Genomic DNA, 18,556 nt, shown 5'->3' on the forward strand with positions numbered 1-18,556 from the left:
CTCAGCAGCACGTTTAATCTGTTGGTGCAGAGGCAGGCTGCAGTTCCAGGGCACGGTTTGTTAAAGCCGCGGTCTGTCAGATCACCCGGGAGTGTCCCGGGAACACGGGACGAGTGCGTGTCCTGATCCATGATCCTTTCGCTGCTCTTAAGAACTTGGCAGCCTAAACTACTGATTGTCCTCACTTTGTTGGCACAAACTGTATGCCAGTTCTCATTTCCCACCCTTTCACGCTCCGAACTTCCCGCAAGATCATTAAACAACCTCCGGAAAAAATTGGTAAGTAGCATTTTGTGGCAGGGGCATAAAACAACATACGGAGCTGCGGCAAAACTGCCAACACAGCAGCAAAAATAGCGAATCCTGCAGTTCTCTTGGAAAACTGACAAAATTATAAAACTGCAGAACAGTGGAGAATGTGTCAGTGCCCGAAGCGGCCGTGCCAAGTGCGGACACCTGCCAGGATCTCCCAGCGCGTGCCGGGACCGCCATGCCGGGTGTGGGCACTGCCGGAGCCGGAGCCGCCATGCCGGGTGTGGGCACTGCCTATCCCGGGACCGCCATGCCAGGTGTGGGCAGTGCCGGAGCCGGAGCCACCATGCCGGGTGTGGGCACTGCCTGTGCCGGGACCGCCATGCCGGGTGTGAGCACGGAGCCGCCATGATGGGTGTGGGCACTGCCTGTGCCGGGACCGCCATGACGGGTGTGAGCACGGAGCCGCCATGACGGGTGTGGGCACTGCCATCACGCTCCGCCCCCATCGCTGCAGCAGCCAATGGGCGCCCAGGAGGTGCGGCCCTGTGCGGAAGTAGGCGGGGCCGGCGGAGCGCGGGAAGTCGGGGCGCGGGCCGGGCGCGCTCAGGTCGGGGTCCCGCCGGGTCGGGCGGAGCGGCGGGAGCGGGGCTCGGGCGGTGGGGACGGGGCCAGAGGCAGCCCCGGGGCGAGGGAGATGGAGTTCTCCAGTCGAGCGAGGCAGAGGCATGCGCGGCTGGCTGGGGACCGGAGGGAGCAGTACCCTCACAGCCTGCAGTTTTACCTGGAGCCCCCCACGGAAAGCATCTCCCTGGTGGAGTTTGAGAGCTTTGCCATCGACCGCCTGAGGCGTGAGTAGCGTCTCCCTCCTTCCTCCCCCGCTTCTCCCCTTTCCCTTCTCCTTCCTCCCGTCCCTTCCCTCCCTCGATGAATCCTTCCTGTGGTGGCTGTGTGTAGATGGCCTGGATGTTGTGTTCGCCTGACATAAACGGGAGCTGGGCTGGCTGCTCGTGCTGCCCCGAGCTCCCGTTAAAGGAAAACGCGTTGCTTTGGGCGTTTCGGAGAGCTGAGACACATTACACAATGAGGTTTATTGTAACGCTCGGGATTGTGTAGTTTTGGTTTACTCGGAGGTGGTTTATGAGCGCGTTTCACGTTCTGTAGATGTTGTGACATATTTGATGTCTCAGTATTGTATTTCGAGTCATTGTGGCTAGCAGCCAGGGGTTCTCCTGGAGTCCTGGATCACTGGATCCAAGTTTCCATTAGAGTTGAAACCGATATTTCAACTGAGACTGGTCCATCACAGTTAGCTGTCTCCTTTTCCATGTTGACAGGATGGATCCCAGAATTGGGCCAGCTGTTCAGGACTCACGGGCCACACTTTATCCTCCCTATTTCTCACCCTTTTGCTCCTCACGCCATTAAAAGTAATTCCTGTGGCCTTACTCCAGTTTGTGCCTTTCCCAAGCTGTCATACATTTAGTTTGATTTCATCATATTGTCTCTAACATGGACATTTTCTTTTTTTGCCCAGTGCTTAAAGTAATTGAAAATCTCGGTGTGAGCTATGTAAGAACTTCTGATGTATACAAAATTAAGTTGGAGGCTGAGCTCCGGAAACTGAAGTTTCCCTACAGAGTAAGTAAAGATCACGACATGCAACTCTCTTGCACTTTATTCTCTTTATACCATTCAAGAATAACGAATAAAAGTAAAGGTGATGAAATGCTCTTTCTAAAACTGCAGTTCTGACATTTTGTCAGAGGTGTAGTTTTTCTTTGAAGGGCTTTCTTTGAAGTTTTTCTTCCTTTAGGGTAATCCCTTTCCTCAGTAAATTGGCATTTATTGTCTAAAAGATGACTATTAATTCGCTGTTGAACATCAATGGTAAATTGATTGTGAATCTTTAATCTGGGAGAGATTATTTCTCAGAAATAATAAGAATATGTTCTACAGGCTTTGGCTGAGGATGATTACGAGGCAAGAAGAAAAGATCATATCTCTCATTTCATACTCCGCCTTGCCTACTGCCAGTCGTAAGTACTTTTTGGATTATGCTGTATTCTTATTATCACTTTTAAATGTATACAGTTACTGCAGTGCTTTATTATAGACATTGCAGCTGCTTTAGAGTTGCATGGCTACTAAAGAGAGAGGTAGACTCAAAGAGGATTTTTTTCTAGGAATCCGATTTCAACTGTGATGAAAAGGGATATGTGTAATCAATTAAAATCTGGATTTTGTGATAACTAGAAAATTTACAAACTTTTGGCTCTTAAACACATGCAATTGATTTGAGTCTCTTGATAGCTTTTTTCTAAATGTATGCACATCAGTATTAATTGTTTGTCAGGCATTTGCAGTGATTGATAGCATAGTTTAGCTTCTGTATACGCTAACTGTTGATAACTGACCAAAGGCCTGACTATTTAAATAGGCCTATTATTGTATAGAGAGCACTATTTCTGACTGACTGAAAATACCATCTGAGTATGAGGTTGCATCTACTGCTCCTGTTTTTTGTCCATATTTGTTGCTGTGGCTGGTTGTACTGCAATTTTTTTATTATGTCAAATTTCAAGCAAAATGTTGACCCTGTAAAACACATGCTTTTGTAGTTTTTGGATGAAATTAGAGATTGTCAGTGCTTCATGTATGCAAGTAATTTTGTTATACATTTGTATGAACTCTTTACTTCTTATCATTGTGGGCTTTTTAGAATTAAAACTGGCAGATATGAAGTGTGTTGAACTGATTAAATTGCACTAAAGGCTGCAATACAGTTCATTTTAATTAGGTGACTGTGATAGAATGCACATTATGATACTGTGATAGCTGACATGACTGCAGTGCTGCTATGGATACAGATTTGTAAGCAAAAACAGACAGGGAAGCTGAGTAGGAGGGATTGTGGTCTATGACCTCTATATAGGTCCTATCCTATATATGTGGATATAGGGCTTTTCTTTGAAATGACTTTGGCTTCCTGCTGCAGAACATCCGATCAGAGTAGGAAGTAGCAAAGATCTCAAAAGCCTGCCTCCAGATGGATGAAACCTTACCATGACGGGCCCTGGGTGACTTTTAAACACCCTGCAATCTTCCAGATTATTCATGTCCTATCCTGTTGTCCTTTCAAAAGACATCTGGGCTGTGCTGAAGACAGTTTGTCAATGTGTGTAATCAATGAGCCTGCTAGATCCATGATGCATGTACCATGAGGAACAGGTTGTGGGTGGGGAGATCAATACCAGCTTTCACTGCAGTGACTCTGATAGTGTAGCTCGAAATCCTGAAATAAGGGACAAGACTGAATAACAGAATTGCAACTGATATCTCTTTGTATTCTACATGCATAATTTGTGATTGCAAATAATAAGTGTAATATTGCCTTCTTTCTAGTGCCCCTGTTCATTGTATTTTTATAAACTCCTTTAATCATACTAGTCCTGCTGACTTTGACGATATCTTTCTTTACATGTATTGTAAGTTTACCAAAACCCCCTAAAAGGTAGTATCTTCAAGTAGTCTGGGGTCTAAAAGGCCCCTGAAAACAAAGTGGTTTGTATTCGTGGCATTTTGAATAATCAGTTTGGCTTAATTACAAAGCCAAAATTTTACTTTGAACATTTTGCTATTATTTAGACTTTTTTTTTTTTTTTTTTGGTGGGAGGTGAGATGCTTTGAGGGTCTTGGTAGTTGATGAAAATTCTGCTCCTATGAAAGATGAGAATTTGACTGAAGTTCTTGCTTAGGCAATGAATTGCAGATATTGTTCAAACCCTGTGTTTCAGGGAAGTATCTTAAAAATTAGACTATGGGCAGGGCAGAAATGGGCAGCTTGATGAATAGGAACTGCTGTGCAGAAATGAATATAAATTATTGTGGGCCACAGAATCAGCAGGAAAGAGCCTGGCTTTGTAATCTGAGGGGAAAGACATCTTTAGAGGAGGGGTTTTGAATAGAGCTCTGGGACACTGTTTAGGCAATTTGCAGTTGCCATTTCATGTTCCCATTTATATGTACTTGCTGCATTTTGATAAAGCAGCTTTTGGTCAGCTTTTTGGCTTTCTACTTGTACTTTGAAAAGGTGGATTTAGTTCTTACTGATAACATGGAAAATAGCATTCTAAGAACTATGAGGTGTGCCAGTAGCCCAGTGTTCTCTAGTCTCTCTTGAACAGCAACTACTGTGGTGATATTTCTGTTGTCCACAGCTGGCAAGCTCCTAAAAGATAAAATTGGGAGGCAAATAGAATGTACTGTACTTCAAGTTTCTATCATACTAGGTCAGAAAAATAAGATTGGCACAAATCATTAGGTTAACTGAAGAAAGTTGTTAAAGTAGAAGTGATTGAAAAAGTGCACTTAAATAGACATAACTGCAAGCAAGGTTGAATTCACTTCCTGAGGCAGCTGTGTACATGTGTTTACGTTTTCCTGTGATAGTGCTTTTTCAGTTTTTAGTTGGTCAACAGTGCCATCCAGGGGTAAAAGTTTTTAACGATTTTTCTTTTCTAGTCTCTATCAGTCCTCACTTGTAAATTGGATTGTTTTGATTTGGTTTTCATGAGATCTGAAGTGACCAGCTGCACCATTCTGATCAGTTAAATTTGTAAGACAGTCATCATCTCTTGACTTTTCTTCTTCTGCTTTCTGACATCCAAGACTTTAAAGCTTATTCCCATATGACAGGGTCTTTACAATCTCAAGAGAACAGTCTCATCCATACTCTTCTTTCAAACCTCTTCCAATGTCACGTAGATCTGTCAAGACCAGGAAACAGAATAATCTTGTTGCATTTGCTTTCATGGCAAATGTAGATGCAAAGATAATTTCATGTGCGTGTGGTCAGGAGTGTGAATTTTTGCTTTTGTTTATTGCAGCTCTTGTCACTTCAGCAAATCAGCAGTGAAGAACCTCTAAAATCACAGGAGCATAATTTTCACTTTACTTTCTTAAGATGGAAGAAATAAATTTTACCTCTGCTCTGACAGCAAAACCCTTTTATCCAGGAAACTTTCAAACGTACTTTTATGCCTTTTTAAATTTTTTTTTGTTTGATTTGTATCTGTGTCACATAACAAGGACATAAATTCTATTTCAGACTTAGCAAGGCCTGTTCACTACTGCCTGACATTTTTTTTTCCTAAATGATAAATTAGACTTCTCTGCTAAAATAGCTCCCTCTTTGTTGAGTAGCATCTCCTTTTGTGTGTTATCTGTTCTACCCATGTTCCCCTTGCTGTCTAGTCTTTGAAACTTAAACTCTGAGTAATGCATTGGTGTTGATTGCCTAGTAAAGCAGTGATCTGGCCCATACCCAGAGTTTTCATAAATCACCGTTAAGTTGTTGGAGCTCATGTGAATTGTGGAATGTGAGCTACTAGTCTTAAATTCCAGATTTACAAGCATTTGCATGCTTTCTCTAAAGTACTTCTATGTTCATGCTTCCTAACAATTATGCTGATTTTTCCTACCCCTCCTTGGGGTAGGAAAGAGTATTTCTATTCCAACCCCAGCCCCTCAAGCGCTGTTCCCTATATGAAAGAGACTGTTTTCTTATATTATTTTTAGATTTGGGAATCTATGAACTGGTTTAAACTGCTAAGTAATCTGCACACCAGAATGTTAAGTGGCAAAAAAATGAGGAGGTATTCCTAACATCTACACGTCAGTGACCTGCTACTCCCTTAACTACCCAAGCTGCTGCTGAAGCTATCTAATGTCAGTGATATTCCTTTTCAGTTAAGTGTGGGGTGTTGTTAAAGAGTATTATTCCTTACTATGAGTTTGAGGTGAGAGTGTACAATTTTTTTCTTGTGAATAATGAGTATAAAATATGGTTTGGCTTTAGAAGTGATGTACAATGCCATAATGATGATGATCCTTGGAAAGTCAGTTTAAAAGTATTTGCTGGACATATACAGAAGATATGAGGTGTGAGGTCAGCTGTTTTGTCAGCTGTAGGGAGAATCCACCTAGGTGTGTGTATAAAAGATAAAATAGTATTTTCTTGTTATGATAACTTAAGTAGGTGGGTGGGATTACAGCCTTTGATCTGCTTTCCTGAAGGAAAGGAACAACAGACTGGCTGGTCTCCAAAGCAATTATATATAATCATGTTTGTGGTTTGTTTTGTGTGTGTGTGTGTGGTGGTGTTGTTTTGTTTGGTTCCCCCCACAGGAAAACAAATGTGCTGTAAATCAAGGAAAATGGAAAAAATTGTCACATTCCAGGATTTAACTACAGTCTAAGATGGCCACAGAAGAACTGCAACAGATCAGTCATTAAAGCATTAACTTCCATTTTAAGTTGCACTGATTATTATTACATCCCAAGCACTGACACTGCCCACAGGATTATATTTCACAGAGCACCTTAACAGCCTTTCTGTTTGGCTGTTCTGTGTAATAATTACTTTTCTTCAAACCATATTTCAAGCAGAGGTTTTGTCCACAAAACCACAAACAACTCTGTTGTGATTCACATATTCCTTATGGGAAAAGATGCATAAATATTGTAAAGAGAACATATATAAGACTGCAGTATTTCTGTGCTCTGTGAATTCCAAGGGCAGTGGCCCACAGGGTAGCTCTCAGAGGACAGTTTAAGAGAGTGGTACCCTGTGGTAGTGAGGTACAGCATCATCTGCATTCTGTGCTTGCACATGTGGGGTGGCTTTTTTTACTGGTACTCTGGTACCTACTGGCTGTAGCTTGGAGTAATGTGCTGATGCCTAGGAATCTGAGCACTAGGATGTGAAGAACACTTAAAGTACTTGGATTGGTTTCAGTGTTGTTTTATTTTGTTTTCTTACTCCTGTCCCTGTGTTGCTGTTTGTTCTTGTACTTGTTCACCTGCAGTTGCTAAGCCCCTTTTTGTCTTCTGTCAGGAGTTAGATGTTATATTTGTGTTCCTCACCCAACTTCCTTGCCATATATTTTCCTTTTGCCTGTTTCCAGACTATTTTTGCCTAGAATAGAGTTCACTCTTATAATTTACTGAGATGTATGATGTATGCATATTTCTTCAGCTGGAGATACAACAAAAATGAGAATTAAAAGAAGTAGCCGTCAAAATATATTTGCCTCATCACATTAATTGTGATGTAAATTGTACAATGAAGAAATATTGTGCCATGTTGTAGAAAAAAACCTGTCCTTTAAATACCAAGGGGGAATGTTACCTACAATTATTTTTATCCAAAACAAGTAAAAGGTATTGTCTCTCCACAAGTCTTTTCTGATTGAGTGTGCGTTACTGAAGGTTTCCTACCTTCACTTCCAAGCTTCTCAGTGTGCTTGGGTCACATGCTAAAGTCAGCATTAGTGTTGTGTTCACTAGGTTTGTGGTCTAGTTTTCAAGCAAAAAAATAATGTATATTCAAAAAATGTTTAGTTTTTTTTAAAAATTATTTTATTTGCAGTGAGGATCTCAGGCGTTGGTTTCTTCAGCAAGAAATGGATCTCTTCCGATATCGCTTCAATGAACTAACTGAAAGTTTAATGCAGAAATTCCTGGAACATGTTAACTTATCATTTGAAGCTGTAAGTATGTTACTTTCTGTATTCATCTTGCACATGTCTGTTGTTTTTTAAAATTCTTATTAAGATAGTTTTAGCAATCGTGTTTAAAAATTAGAAAGTGCAGTTATGGTTTTAAAAAACCTAACCACACAGAACTTCTAAACTTGGGGAATAGTGTGTGTGAGGATTACGTGGTGTAATTTTGTGCTACAACAAGAGAAGTTCAGTCTGCTTCAGTCTACAAACACAGCTGAAAAAATGTGTGATTACACAGGTAAGTTAACAAGGTTTACTAAAGCTGTTAAGTATTTTTGAATCAAAATTTTGGGTGGATTAGATCATAGGTCATAGGATGGTTTGAGTTGGAAGGGACCCTTAAATATCATCTAGTTCCAACTCCCTGCTGTGGGCAGGGACACTTTCCAGTAGACCAGGTTGCTCAGAGTCCCATCCAACCTTGTCTTGAACGCTTCCAGCAAAGGAACATCCATGGCTCCTCTCGGCAGCCTATTCTAGGATATCACTGCCCTCACAGCAAAGAATTTTTTCCTCCTCTAAACTTACTTCTTATCTAAACCTACTCTCCTTGAGTTTGAATCCATCTCCCCTTGTCCTTTGACCACATGGCCCTTGTAAAAAGTCCCTCTCATTCTTCAAGGCTTCCTTCAAGTACTGGAGGCCACAATTAGGTCACCCCAAAGCCTTCTCTTTTCCAGGCTGAACAATTCCAATTCTTCCAGCCTTTCCTAACATAAGAGGTGTTGTATCCCTCTGTCATCTTTATGTCCTTCCCTGGACTCATTCCAACAGATCCATGTCCTTCCTGTGCTGAGGACCCCGGAGCTGGATGCAGCACTGCAGGTGGGGTCTCACCAGAGTAAAGCAGAAGGGCAGGATCACAGAACTGTTAGGGTTGGAAGGGATCTCTGGAGATCATCCAGTCCAATCACCCTGCCAAGGCAGAGTCACCTAGAGCAGGTTACACAGGAACCAGGTGAGTTTTGAATGTCTCCATAGAGGGAGACTCCACAGCCTTCCTGGGCAGCCTCTTACAGTGATCTGCAGCCCTCGGCGTTAAGAAGTTCTTCCTCATGTAGAGTTGAAACTTCCTGTGTTTTAGTTGACCATTGACCACTACCCTTTGAATGTAGATGTCCAGCCAATTCCTTATCCATCTAATGGCTCTCCCATTGCAACAATTTCTCTCCAGTTTGGAGAGGTGGATGTTGTGGGGGACTGTGTCAAAGCTTTACAGAAATGCAGATAAATGTCATCTGTAGCCTCTCCCTTGTATGCTGATGTAGTCATCGTAGAAGGACACTAGTTTGGTCAGGCAGGACTGCCCTTAGTGAAGCCATGTTGGCTGTCCCAAATGACTTTCCTGTTACCCTTGTGCCTTAGCACAGCTTCTAGGAGGATCTGTTCCATGATCTTTCCAGGCACAGAGGTGAGGCTGACTGGTTGGTAGTTCACAGGGTTTTCTCTAAGCTTTTTAAAGATGAGTACAACATTTGCCTTTTTTCCTTCTCCTGGGACTTCTGACTGTCATGACTTTTCAAATATCACGGGGAGTGGCTTGACAACTACATCGTCCAAGTCTCTCAGGACTCTGGGATGCATCTTATCAGGTCCCTAGTTTGTGTTCAGATAAGAGCTTAGTTTGGCTTCTTCTGATAAGGTCTTACCTACCTTTTCTGGCCATCTGGACCAAATAACATCATGGACTGATGTTAAAGATAACCTTGCTTTCTTGGTGAATTGTGTGATAATTCACCCTAAACGTTTCAGTAATAAGGAAAGCAATGGCTGCACTTGTTTCTTCCATGAATTATATGTGCAGTCTGTTCTCCTCACATTATTGACTTCAGTTGAAAAATAATTGTGGTCAAAATATGTTTTTATTAATAAACTTTGCTCTAGAACCTTTTCAATCTTCTAACTATTAAGATGTGGCTTCTTGCTACAGAAACCACAGCAACTACAGTGACCTGGGGACTTCGTGCATTGTTCCTTTTGTAAACACTGACTTCTGAAAAACTATGTGGAAGAGAAAAATAAGTGCATTCAATGAATGCTTATGATAGCTGTTGAGGACGTAGTTAAAATTTAATAATCCAAGTATGAAAATCCTGTATGGATTGCTAAAAAATGTAGCTTTCTGTGCTACTGTCACCATGGGGACATGCAATGTTTGTGCATGCCAAAAACCATTTTGACTCTTCTTGTTTGTGCATATTATGCGAGTTACTGGATTTCTAGATGTGTAACCAAGATCATGAGTTAGCTTAAATAACACAAAATTAGAGGCTGGTGCTAAATACAGTAGCTACAAATTGTGGTTAAGGATTATTTATAATTTTAATAGAACTGATGTTCAATTATATAAGTTTCATTGTAACTTAGACTTTAAACATGCACATACATGTATATTATCCTATTTTCTTTTAATGGACAATTTGATTTTTGCCCATTAAGTATGTGCTATGGAGAATGCAGTATATAAGGTGTCCAGACTTCTGAAAATGCTCTCATTCCTCAGTTGTTGTTTTATCATGATAATTTAGATTAAAAACTTTTCCCCTTTGACTTAAACTCATTCTGTTTATTTTGATGAAAAACCTAGAAAATGCAAAATCTATTTAGACAAACAACTGTTGTTGGTGTTTTAGGCATATTACAAAAGAGTTCCTGTTGCTATATACTATTTTGTTTGTCTGAGTTGATTAAAGGAGAATGTCTATTGCAGTGTCTTCATTAATGATTTTAATAGTATTTTGCACTGCAGCTATGAACTGTTTTGTTGGGAAACTCCAGCTTTGTCTGTAGCTCTCATTGTAAACTTGAGTGAATAAAAATTATCGTGCAATCATCACTCCACTGAGAAAGCCTTTCTCTTAAAATACTGCTTATTAGAATAACTTAAATATACTGAGATATGTGGCTGATGTGTTGCTGGACTGAAATATCTGGTGTCAGTGCATGTTGGTAAAATAGGATTTCTGCAGTATTAAGAGTAACAGAGGCTTTCCTGTGTCTTTGAGAGACTATTAGAAATGCCTTTCAGTGAAAGGTGTGCTTGTGGAGCTGTATTTTTGTTGCTTATTCCCCAACCTCATATTCTCCCGTCACAGTTTCAGCATTTGGGGTTGTAAGAATAAATTAATGTTGGCAGGTTGCTGGAAACAGCTAGGAGTATGGCTTGATTCCATGCTACTGAATGTGCCTTCATTATGTCAAAATGATTAAGAAGGTATTACTTTCTTACTCCTGTTGAGGCAAAAAAGCATAATTTCAGTGAAAATCTACTTCCCTGCTTCTGCTTTCACCCCCTGCTTCCAGTTCTCATGGGAATTTAGGCATATCCTTCCTTGCACTATCACGTATAAAACATTTGAATATTACTAATGAATTCCATATGTTTTTGAAACAGGTGTAAATGCTATGGATCTAGGTAGAGGCCACTACAAAAGTAAGGCCACTGTAAAAGCAGTATTATTTTTCTGAAGGTTCTATTTGTAAAAGGAGACACTTCTTTTGAAAAGGAAATTAGGATGAACTATTCTCCTCATGCTTCCCTGTTAGAAGTTTCAATGTTTTCATGCCTTATTATGCGTAAAAGAAGACGGAAATCAAACTTTGTGCTCTACCTGGTAGAAAAAAAAGATGGTCTTTAGAAAAGGAAGTAAGTTCTGATGTTACAATCCATTTTCTATATGGGTAAATGGAGAGAAATTCTGTTTCTTAATCTTTCAATTGCTTATGATGCACTAAGAAACTTGTAGTTAAATTTCTTTAATCAGAAGAGAGGTGCCTTGCATTTTCTAGATACTGGTTCTGATTTCAGAACTGTAATCTGAGAAAGGTCACAGCTGCTAAAGCTTGACCTTGGTGTAGTCTGGCCTAGCAATGTTAACAATTCTAAGAACCACTGTAAGAAATGATTCTCAGTATTTATTAGAAGAGTCAACTCTTTTATGGGGCGGAGGAATAAATGGATTGTCTTCTACAGTTTTTCACTGTTGTCATCTTTTACAGCACCAACAAAGTGAACCTAAAATTCAGAATTCAGTAACTGTCACCTCTCACCTTTTCTTATTTGCATACATGCAGGAGAAAGTCATACTCACATATGTATTTTGCAGGGGTTTTGCAGATTAATTTCTGAGATTTTTTTGAATTGTGGATTGAGAATTATTGCTTTATAGAATCCAGAAATCTTCAATCCCACTTATAGATAATACTTACGAAGTTGTTAGGATCTTTCTGTATTTAGGGTCTGTGAATACTTAACAAAAAGGTCTTATTTAGCAAATTTTGGAAAGAGTGAAATTGTTAACAACTAGAGGAAAAAACCCAGATTTCAAAAGCTTTGTTCATGTGATAGTCAGCTGTAGAGAGTTTGATAGGATAGTTCTCATCTCATGGTTAAAGAAGTTTTTAATCAAAGAGCAAGACCTTTCTGTAATTAAAAATAGAAATGGAATGTAAGGAAAACGAATGTTTTCATTTTTTAATAGGATTTCTTATGTCTAGTGGCTGACATTTGTGTTGCTGATGGAGCAAAGTATGTGGCACAATGTTTATTACAGTTAGTAAATGCCTGCTCTGGGGAGTTTTACCTGATTATAAAAATGCCCTTCACTTAAAAAAGGAAGGCTGTAAACTTCATGATAATCAAGCTAAACATGATTACTTCAGTATGATGCATATGTCTGAACATGCATAGGATTATTACAATTCAAAATTTTTACAATATTTGTGAAAATAAGCCTATCTACATTTAATATAAATCATGGACATTGGAAGGTTATGCAAGTTCTTCCTTAGAAAGTTTTTGCAAAGCTGACACTGGATTAAGTTAGTCCATCTTTAGTATTCTGTAAGAAGCCTCTGGGACCTGGATTTCTTGGGAAAAAAAAATGAAGCTTGATTTGAGTTTGTATTTGAGATACTTTTTTGAACTACTAACGTGTAGATTGCATTTTAATCACTTGTAGGAACAGCTTTGGCCAGTCTCTTCTCTGGCAAGTGTGGAAGATGCCTGGACTGGTGCTGCCCAGCCTAGTGGAACATTGCTTGGGTGCTCAAAAATTTTACTATACTCTGAAATATTACAGTTTTTACCTACCAATCTATATGCCAGCGTGAGTGAGAGGTAGAGTGCATGATACTGAATAAAATGTCGAGAAAGGATGAGGGTAAAAGGAAAGCAAGAATAAATCTGTGCTTTAAGAGTATTTCCCCTGATGCATTGATTGGTTTTCTATCACAGTGAAAGGAGAATAATGGAATGGTTCTGAAGGTACTTCAGAATGTTTTTAGTCTGTTCTATACTTTAAATATTAGAAAAAAGGAAAGATTAAGGTGTTTAAGGGACAGTACTCTCATGATCCAGATAAATACGAAAGCTTTTTATGTATGGCATGTCATTTTCAGCACTCAAGGCATATTAAATAGTCTTTGTGCAAAGTCAGTCACATAGGGAGCATCAGAAATCCTTAAGCAGGACTCAAGAGGAGTAACTGCTGACATTTCAGGTGACAGAGCCCATCAAAGAGAATATGCAAACACAGGTGTGCAGTTGAGATTTACATCAATTTAGGAGATTATAGTATTAAAATCTTACTGAAAATGAGTAATTATATCAATGATGCCTGACAGTTTCTGGCAGTAAAAGGCACTAACAGATTTAACGATTTTTAAAGGGAAATTTGTGACTATTTTAAATATTGTAGTCATTGAAGAAAATATTTTAATCTCAAAGTAAGTTGTTCAGGATATGAAGGAATTATATAAAATATATGGTTTTACAGGTAAGTGATACTTGGACTTCAACTACAAAGCTGTTCTTGACATGGTCAGAAATACCTCCTTTGAAGCCCTCAATCTGACTTTCAGCCTTTGGTCTACTTTGCCTTGCATAATTTTAAATCTCCAAGACCTGCCATGTGTTCTTAGACAGCAAATGGAAGATATGTCCTTTTAGCATCTGCAGCTGTAGGTCTGTGATACATCTTGTTGTACATCTGTGATACATGTGCTGATTTGGAGCATCTAATGAACTTCTGGGTCCATTCCATTTGGTTCTTGTGAAAACTTGCCACAAAACCTGTTCAGGTTCAGCAGTCACTCTTTCTCTCTCAGGGGTTGGTCTTTGGGTCTCTTCTGTTCAGGTGGACAAAATGTTCTGTGGTTACTTTCAAAGTGCTGTGTGTGTGTGGGGAGTTTTGTTTGGGTTTTTTTTTCCCCTTCAGCACTTTCAACAGCATTTTGAAAACGACAGTAGTTCCATTTGCCTTGTCCATGAAAATATCACAGCTTTGCTTGCAAAGTTCCCTGCATCTGTATATTTAAGTCTCACAGTGGTGGTCATCATTCTGCTGCTTTTACTTTCCTTTTAACTTTTTTAAAACAATGTCGAGCCTAACATATTTCTTCTTGTTCTATCCACTAGTTGAGAAGGGTAGGGCTTTTTTTCCTGTTTGTTTGTTTGTTTGTTTCCTTCTCTTCTTATTTGCCTTCTATATGTTATTATACTTTCTTGTTTCTTATTTAAGCCTTTCTTTGTGTGATGTTTTGTCATTTCTGTTGATTGTCCTCTGCCATTTTTACAGCCTTCAATTTTAGATCAGATTTTTCTTCTCTGATCCTGTTCTCAAGAGCTCTTGCAATACCCACAGCCTCATGGCCTTTTAGTATGTGATCTGCTCCTGTTTTAATATACAGCTTAGGATATGAAGTATTAAATTTTTGTTTGGTTGTGGAACTTGGCTTAAGACATCCTTCTTCTCTTTTGAGTTAAATTCTTCTACACATGTCTCTTCCAATGGGTTTTTAAACCGAGGTTATAGAAGATTCACTGGAACTGTTTGGAACTGTTTGGTCATTTGCATGTGAAGGTGTATTCTGGTGCCTTCAGGGGTGTTTGACACAATATGACACCTGCTTTTTTTATGCCCCTGGGGTCTGTGCACTGTGATAAAGGCTGTGAAATCAGCTTAACACAGTTGGGGTTTTTTGACACAGGTGTGTTGCTGCTTCTCTCATGTTTTTTTCCTAAGTACTTTTGGATGATTTGATTTGTTGCTGCACCTTTCCAGGAACTTAACTTACATACTAGAGTATGGAATAGAGTAGAATGCAAAATTTAATTTTGAATTTCTTTTTTGGTGTTGTTCTGGTCATTGTTTTGAATGTTCTGGTTTCTTTATCTTCAGGCTGTTAGTACCTCTTTGTTGCTTCCAGAAGAAATGAAAATTAATAGGCATTATCATGTCTTAATCTGTGGTGTAAGAATGTTGTATAATTGGATTTATATTTCCTGCAATGCTTCTGTTCACTATTGTCTTTCTGCATTGTGCAAAAGAAAAAACGTCTAAGTTTAGTATATTTCATCTTGAATACATCTGCGTTGCTGTTTTCACTCCACAGAGCAAAAAAAAATTCATGTTTAAATTGAACTTTTTTACTTCTGAATAGCCTCTTGAAATTTAAAAAATATTATGACCTTTTAAATAACTTCTAGTTTTGGTGCCTTATTTTTTGGGTAACAGGCAGTTATTGCAGAATCAGATGTCCTAATTTTTAGATGCTGTTATAAAGCACAGTATTTTAAGAAATGCTTTGGATCATAGTAATGGGGAAGGAATGGCAGATGGGAATAGTCAGCTGGGGGAGCTAAAGGTCTTCAGTGCATCTGCAGGCATTTGAGAGGAAGGAATAAGAACTGCAAAATGAAATGGAAAGAGCAAAATGCATTAGCGATAGAATTTTTTTTCACAGTAGCTCTTTGATGATGTAGTTGAAGTGCTTTTTTAGCTGCTTTAAGCAGTAGAAATTAAACTTCTTTAATTTCCATTTTTATGATCAGAGTAGTCCTATGAGAGACTTTCTGATATCACTATTATGCTTTCTTCAAAAACCTTTATCTTGGTAGTAGGGCAGTTGTATAAATATTCGCAGTTCAGCTTCTTGAGAAAATGTTTTATGACTGCCTTTATTTGGTACAGAAGATCCTAAAGTCAGATGTGGATTAATGAGAATGGGGACTAGTTTGTGTCCCTATTAAGGACAGATACATTTGAGAGAATATTCAATATGTCTAACCATTAAAGGGCTGTGATGATCACTATCCATTTTGGAACAGGTGTTTAATCCAGAATGTTCTTCTGACAGGGTTTATGGCTTTTCATTTCAGGGCTATCAAATAATATTTCTTCCTTTCCCAAACAGGATGGGAAAAAGTAGAAACTGTCTGGAGTCGATACTACTGTGTGGAAACTTATGCCAAGATAAGACAATAACTATGCAAGTAGGCTGTGGTTTACATTTGCTAAGGAAATGGTTCTGAATTGTATCTTACTTTTCCACGACTTAAATCTTGTATTTGTCCCTTTGCTTGAAAACCAGTGATGCTTATCTTAGAGTTGACAGCAAAAGTCATAAGGGATGCATGCCTAAGTGGGAAATGTGCCTTACTGCCAAAAGTGTGTATTCTGTCATTTAACTTCATGCTTAGAGTCATAACAGAAACAAAATTGTATATGGAAAGGCTTAGGAGTAGGGTGGATTTTTAAGTGCTAGACTTTGTTAGATAGAAGTGAAACATATATTATGAGTGCTTTAACAAACATAGTGAATTATTCTCATCTGAAAGTAATTGGGGTGATTGCCAAGCAGCCTGGGTATTCTAGTGAGCTAACATTTTGAGGGATGGGTAGATGGGATGAGGTTTGATTAAAATATTTAAGCTTAAAATAAGTGGTAATACTCTCTCACAGAGTTTTAAAATAAAGCTTGATTAAAAAAAATTTTTTTTTTTGGTGCACTGGCAGGATGTATGGGGGCTTTACTCTTCTCTAATGGATCCTTGAGCTCTAAGCATTACTTTATTATTAGTTATGGAGAAAACAGGTGCATTTTGCTGCAGTAATTCTAGTTACATGTATTTATTTGCACATATGGTGTTGGTGATATTCTATGAAATTGTAGAATTGAGTAATAGATGTGATTAAAGAATATATAGCTACTGGGGATGTCCTTTTTCACCTTCATAAACTTAATGAACAACAGTTTGTAAATGATGCAAAATGCTAATTAAAATTTTAATTTGGCAATCATCTCAGTTTGATTAAAAGCAGATGCTGATTATCTGCAGAAATCTAAATGGACCCTTAGAAGGTCTTCCTTATTGCTTAAAATTGACTTGTAGAAGTAAAGTCAAACTACACAACAAAATTTGCAGTTACTTAGGCCCCTTTAGAGCACTGGGGCACTATGATTCTTACTAAATAGCTTTGTGTAATTCATCATTTGAGTTAAATAGGAACTTTACAGTCCACTGTAAAGGCTGAATCCTTCTGCCCTAGGTACTATATACGTTCTTTTTGGATGAAGTACATCTCTAACTGCTTTGAAAAAGTTACGTGCTTTGACATAAAAGTTGCAGAAAAGGCTGCAGTAAAGATTTGATAAATAAAAACATTATTCCTCTTAATCTAGCTGAAAGCAGCTAGACAACATTTGGAATACAGTCTGAATCCTGAGGCAGATGTTCTGCTGTAACTCTGGATTTCTAAAGTAAAATTGAAATGGCAGCTGTGCCAAAAATGTAGTGGAAAATAGGGTCTTGTACACCAGGCTCTTCAGCTTAAGGTAGGAGAAGTGGAAAGGGGAAGCACACTACTTGTGTGATTATGTGCTCTAGCACTCAGTAGTTGAGCAGGTCATACTTGACTGCCATTTATCTAAAGGCTTGGAAAAGGTGAAAAAATAGCAAATCCTAATCTTATCCTTACAGATTTTCAGTTCTTAGCAGTTGGTAATTTTGGATTCTTGGAAGAAACTTAGTATAGACTAGCAGAAAGGTGTCATCAATTGTCTTCTCTTTTTTTCTATAAATATTTTAGAGATTCTTTTGGGGAATGAGAAAAGAGAAAATTGGGAAATCAATAGTGTATTTTAAAAAATGATACCCATATGTTGTACAAGAATAATTTTTTTTGAATAATCAAGGTGTTAAGTTCTTTTGTAGTGGTTAAAGTTCATAATGTTTGAAAAATGAATTTATTTTTTTCATAACAGTGAATGCAGTAGCTTTGGAGATGTTTATATTGTTCCTTAATACAGCAGCATAAAAGCTGATAGGATGGTTTCTGCAGGATGTAATTACTCTGCAAGTAGAATTTACTAGCTGCTGTTTGAAATAAGCTTCAGAAAATGGTCTGCCAACTTTGAAACACTCTTCCTGGCTAATCCTATGATTGCATCTTGAGAAACATTTGTTAACAAGTTTCTTTAAAATTGCATCTGATGTTACTATCCAGATTTTTAAATGAAAGAAAACTTGTTGATGCATTTATCAGAGGAGTTTTCTGTTAGCGTTACAGTCATGTGTGACTCTAACTTGTATGTGGTAGTGTTTCTAGGTAATTCTATAGTAATTATTTTGTTCAGTTTTCCTTTAAATGGATATTGGGAAATGTTTGTTAGGAATGTAGGAGACTGAACCTGTATCTCTGAGTTTCTCTGTCATTGTGGTAACCATGAATGAGCTGCAGAGTGAGGCAGATCATAAAATGTTCTTTCTCTGCCCACTCTTGACTCTAAAAAAAGCCCAAACAACGTTCCATTTGATGGATAAGAATAGATAATTCCATGTGCTGGCCCTTTATATTTTTATGTATGCCAACAAGCTGAACTTCAGCTAAGATATAAAGTTGTAGTATTTTGGAAGATAAAATTTTCTTCTTAGTTTGTGCTTGTCCAAAATG

The 18,556-nt window shown here is 38.6% G+C and overlaps 1 protein-coding gene across 1 annotated transcript in view; it reads left to right on the forward strand.

Moving 5' to 3' along the window:
• Positions 1-796: 796 nt before the first annotated feature.
• PRIM2 (DNA primase subunit 2) overlaps positions 797-18,556 on the forward strand; it is an 88,518-nt gene continuing 70,758 nt past the window's right edge. Inside the window, exons 1-4 of the mRNA XM_038132919.1 lie at positions 797-1,103; positions 1,790-1,893; positions 2,212-2,291; positions 7,685-7,805. Of these exons, the coding sequence (XP_037988847.1) occupies positions 950-1,103; positions 1,790-1,893; positions 2,212-2,291; positions 7,685-7,805 (459 nt within the window). The 5' untranslated portion in view covers positions 797-949. The remainder of the gene's footprint in view (positions 1,104-1,789; positions 1,894-2,211; positions 2,292-7,684; positions 7,806-18,556) is intronic.

Source organism: Motacilla alba, chromosome 3 (assembly GCF_015832195.1).
Source record: "Motacilla alba alba isolate MOTALB_02 chromosome 3, Motacilla_alba_V1.0_pri, whole genome shotgun sequence".
NCBI classification, from domain to species: Eukaryota; Metazoa; Chordata; class Aves; order Passeriformes; family Motacillidae; genus Motacilla; species Motacilla alba.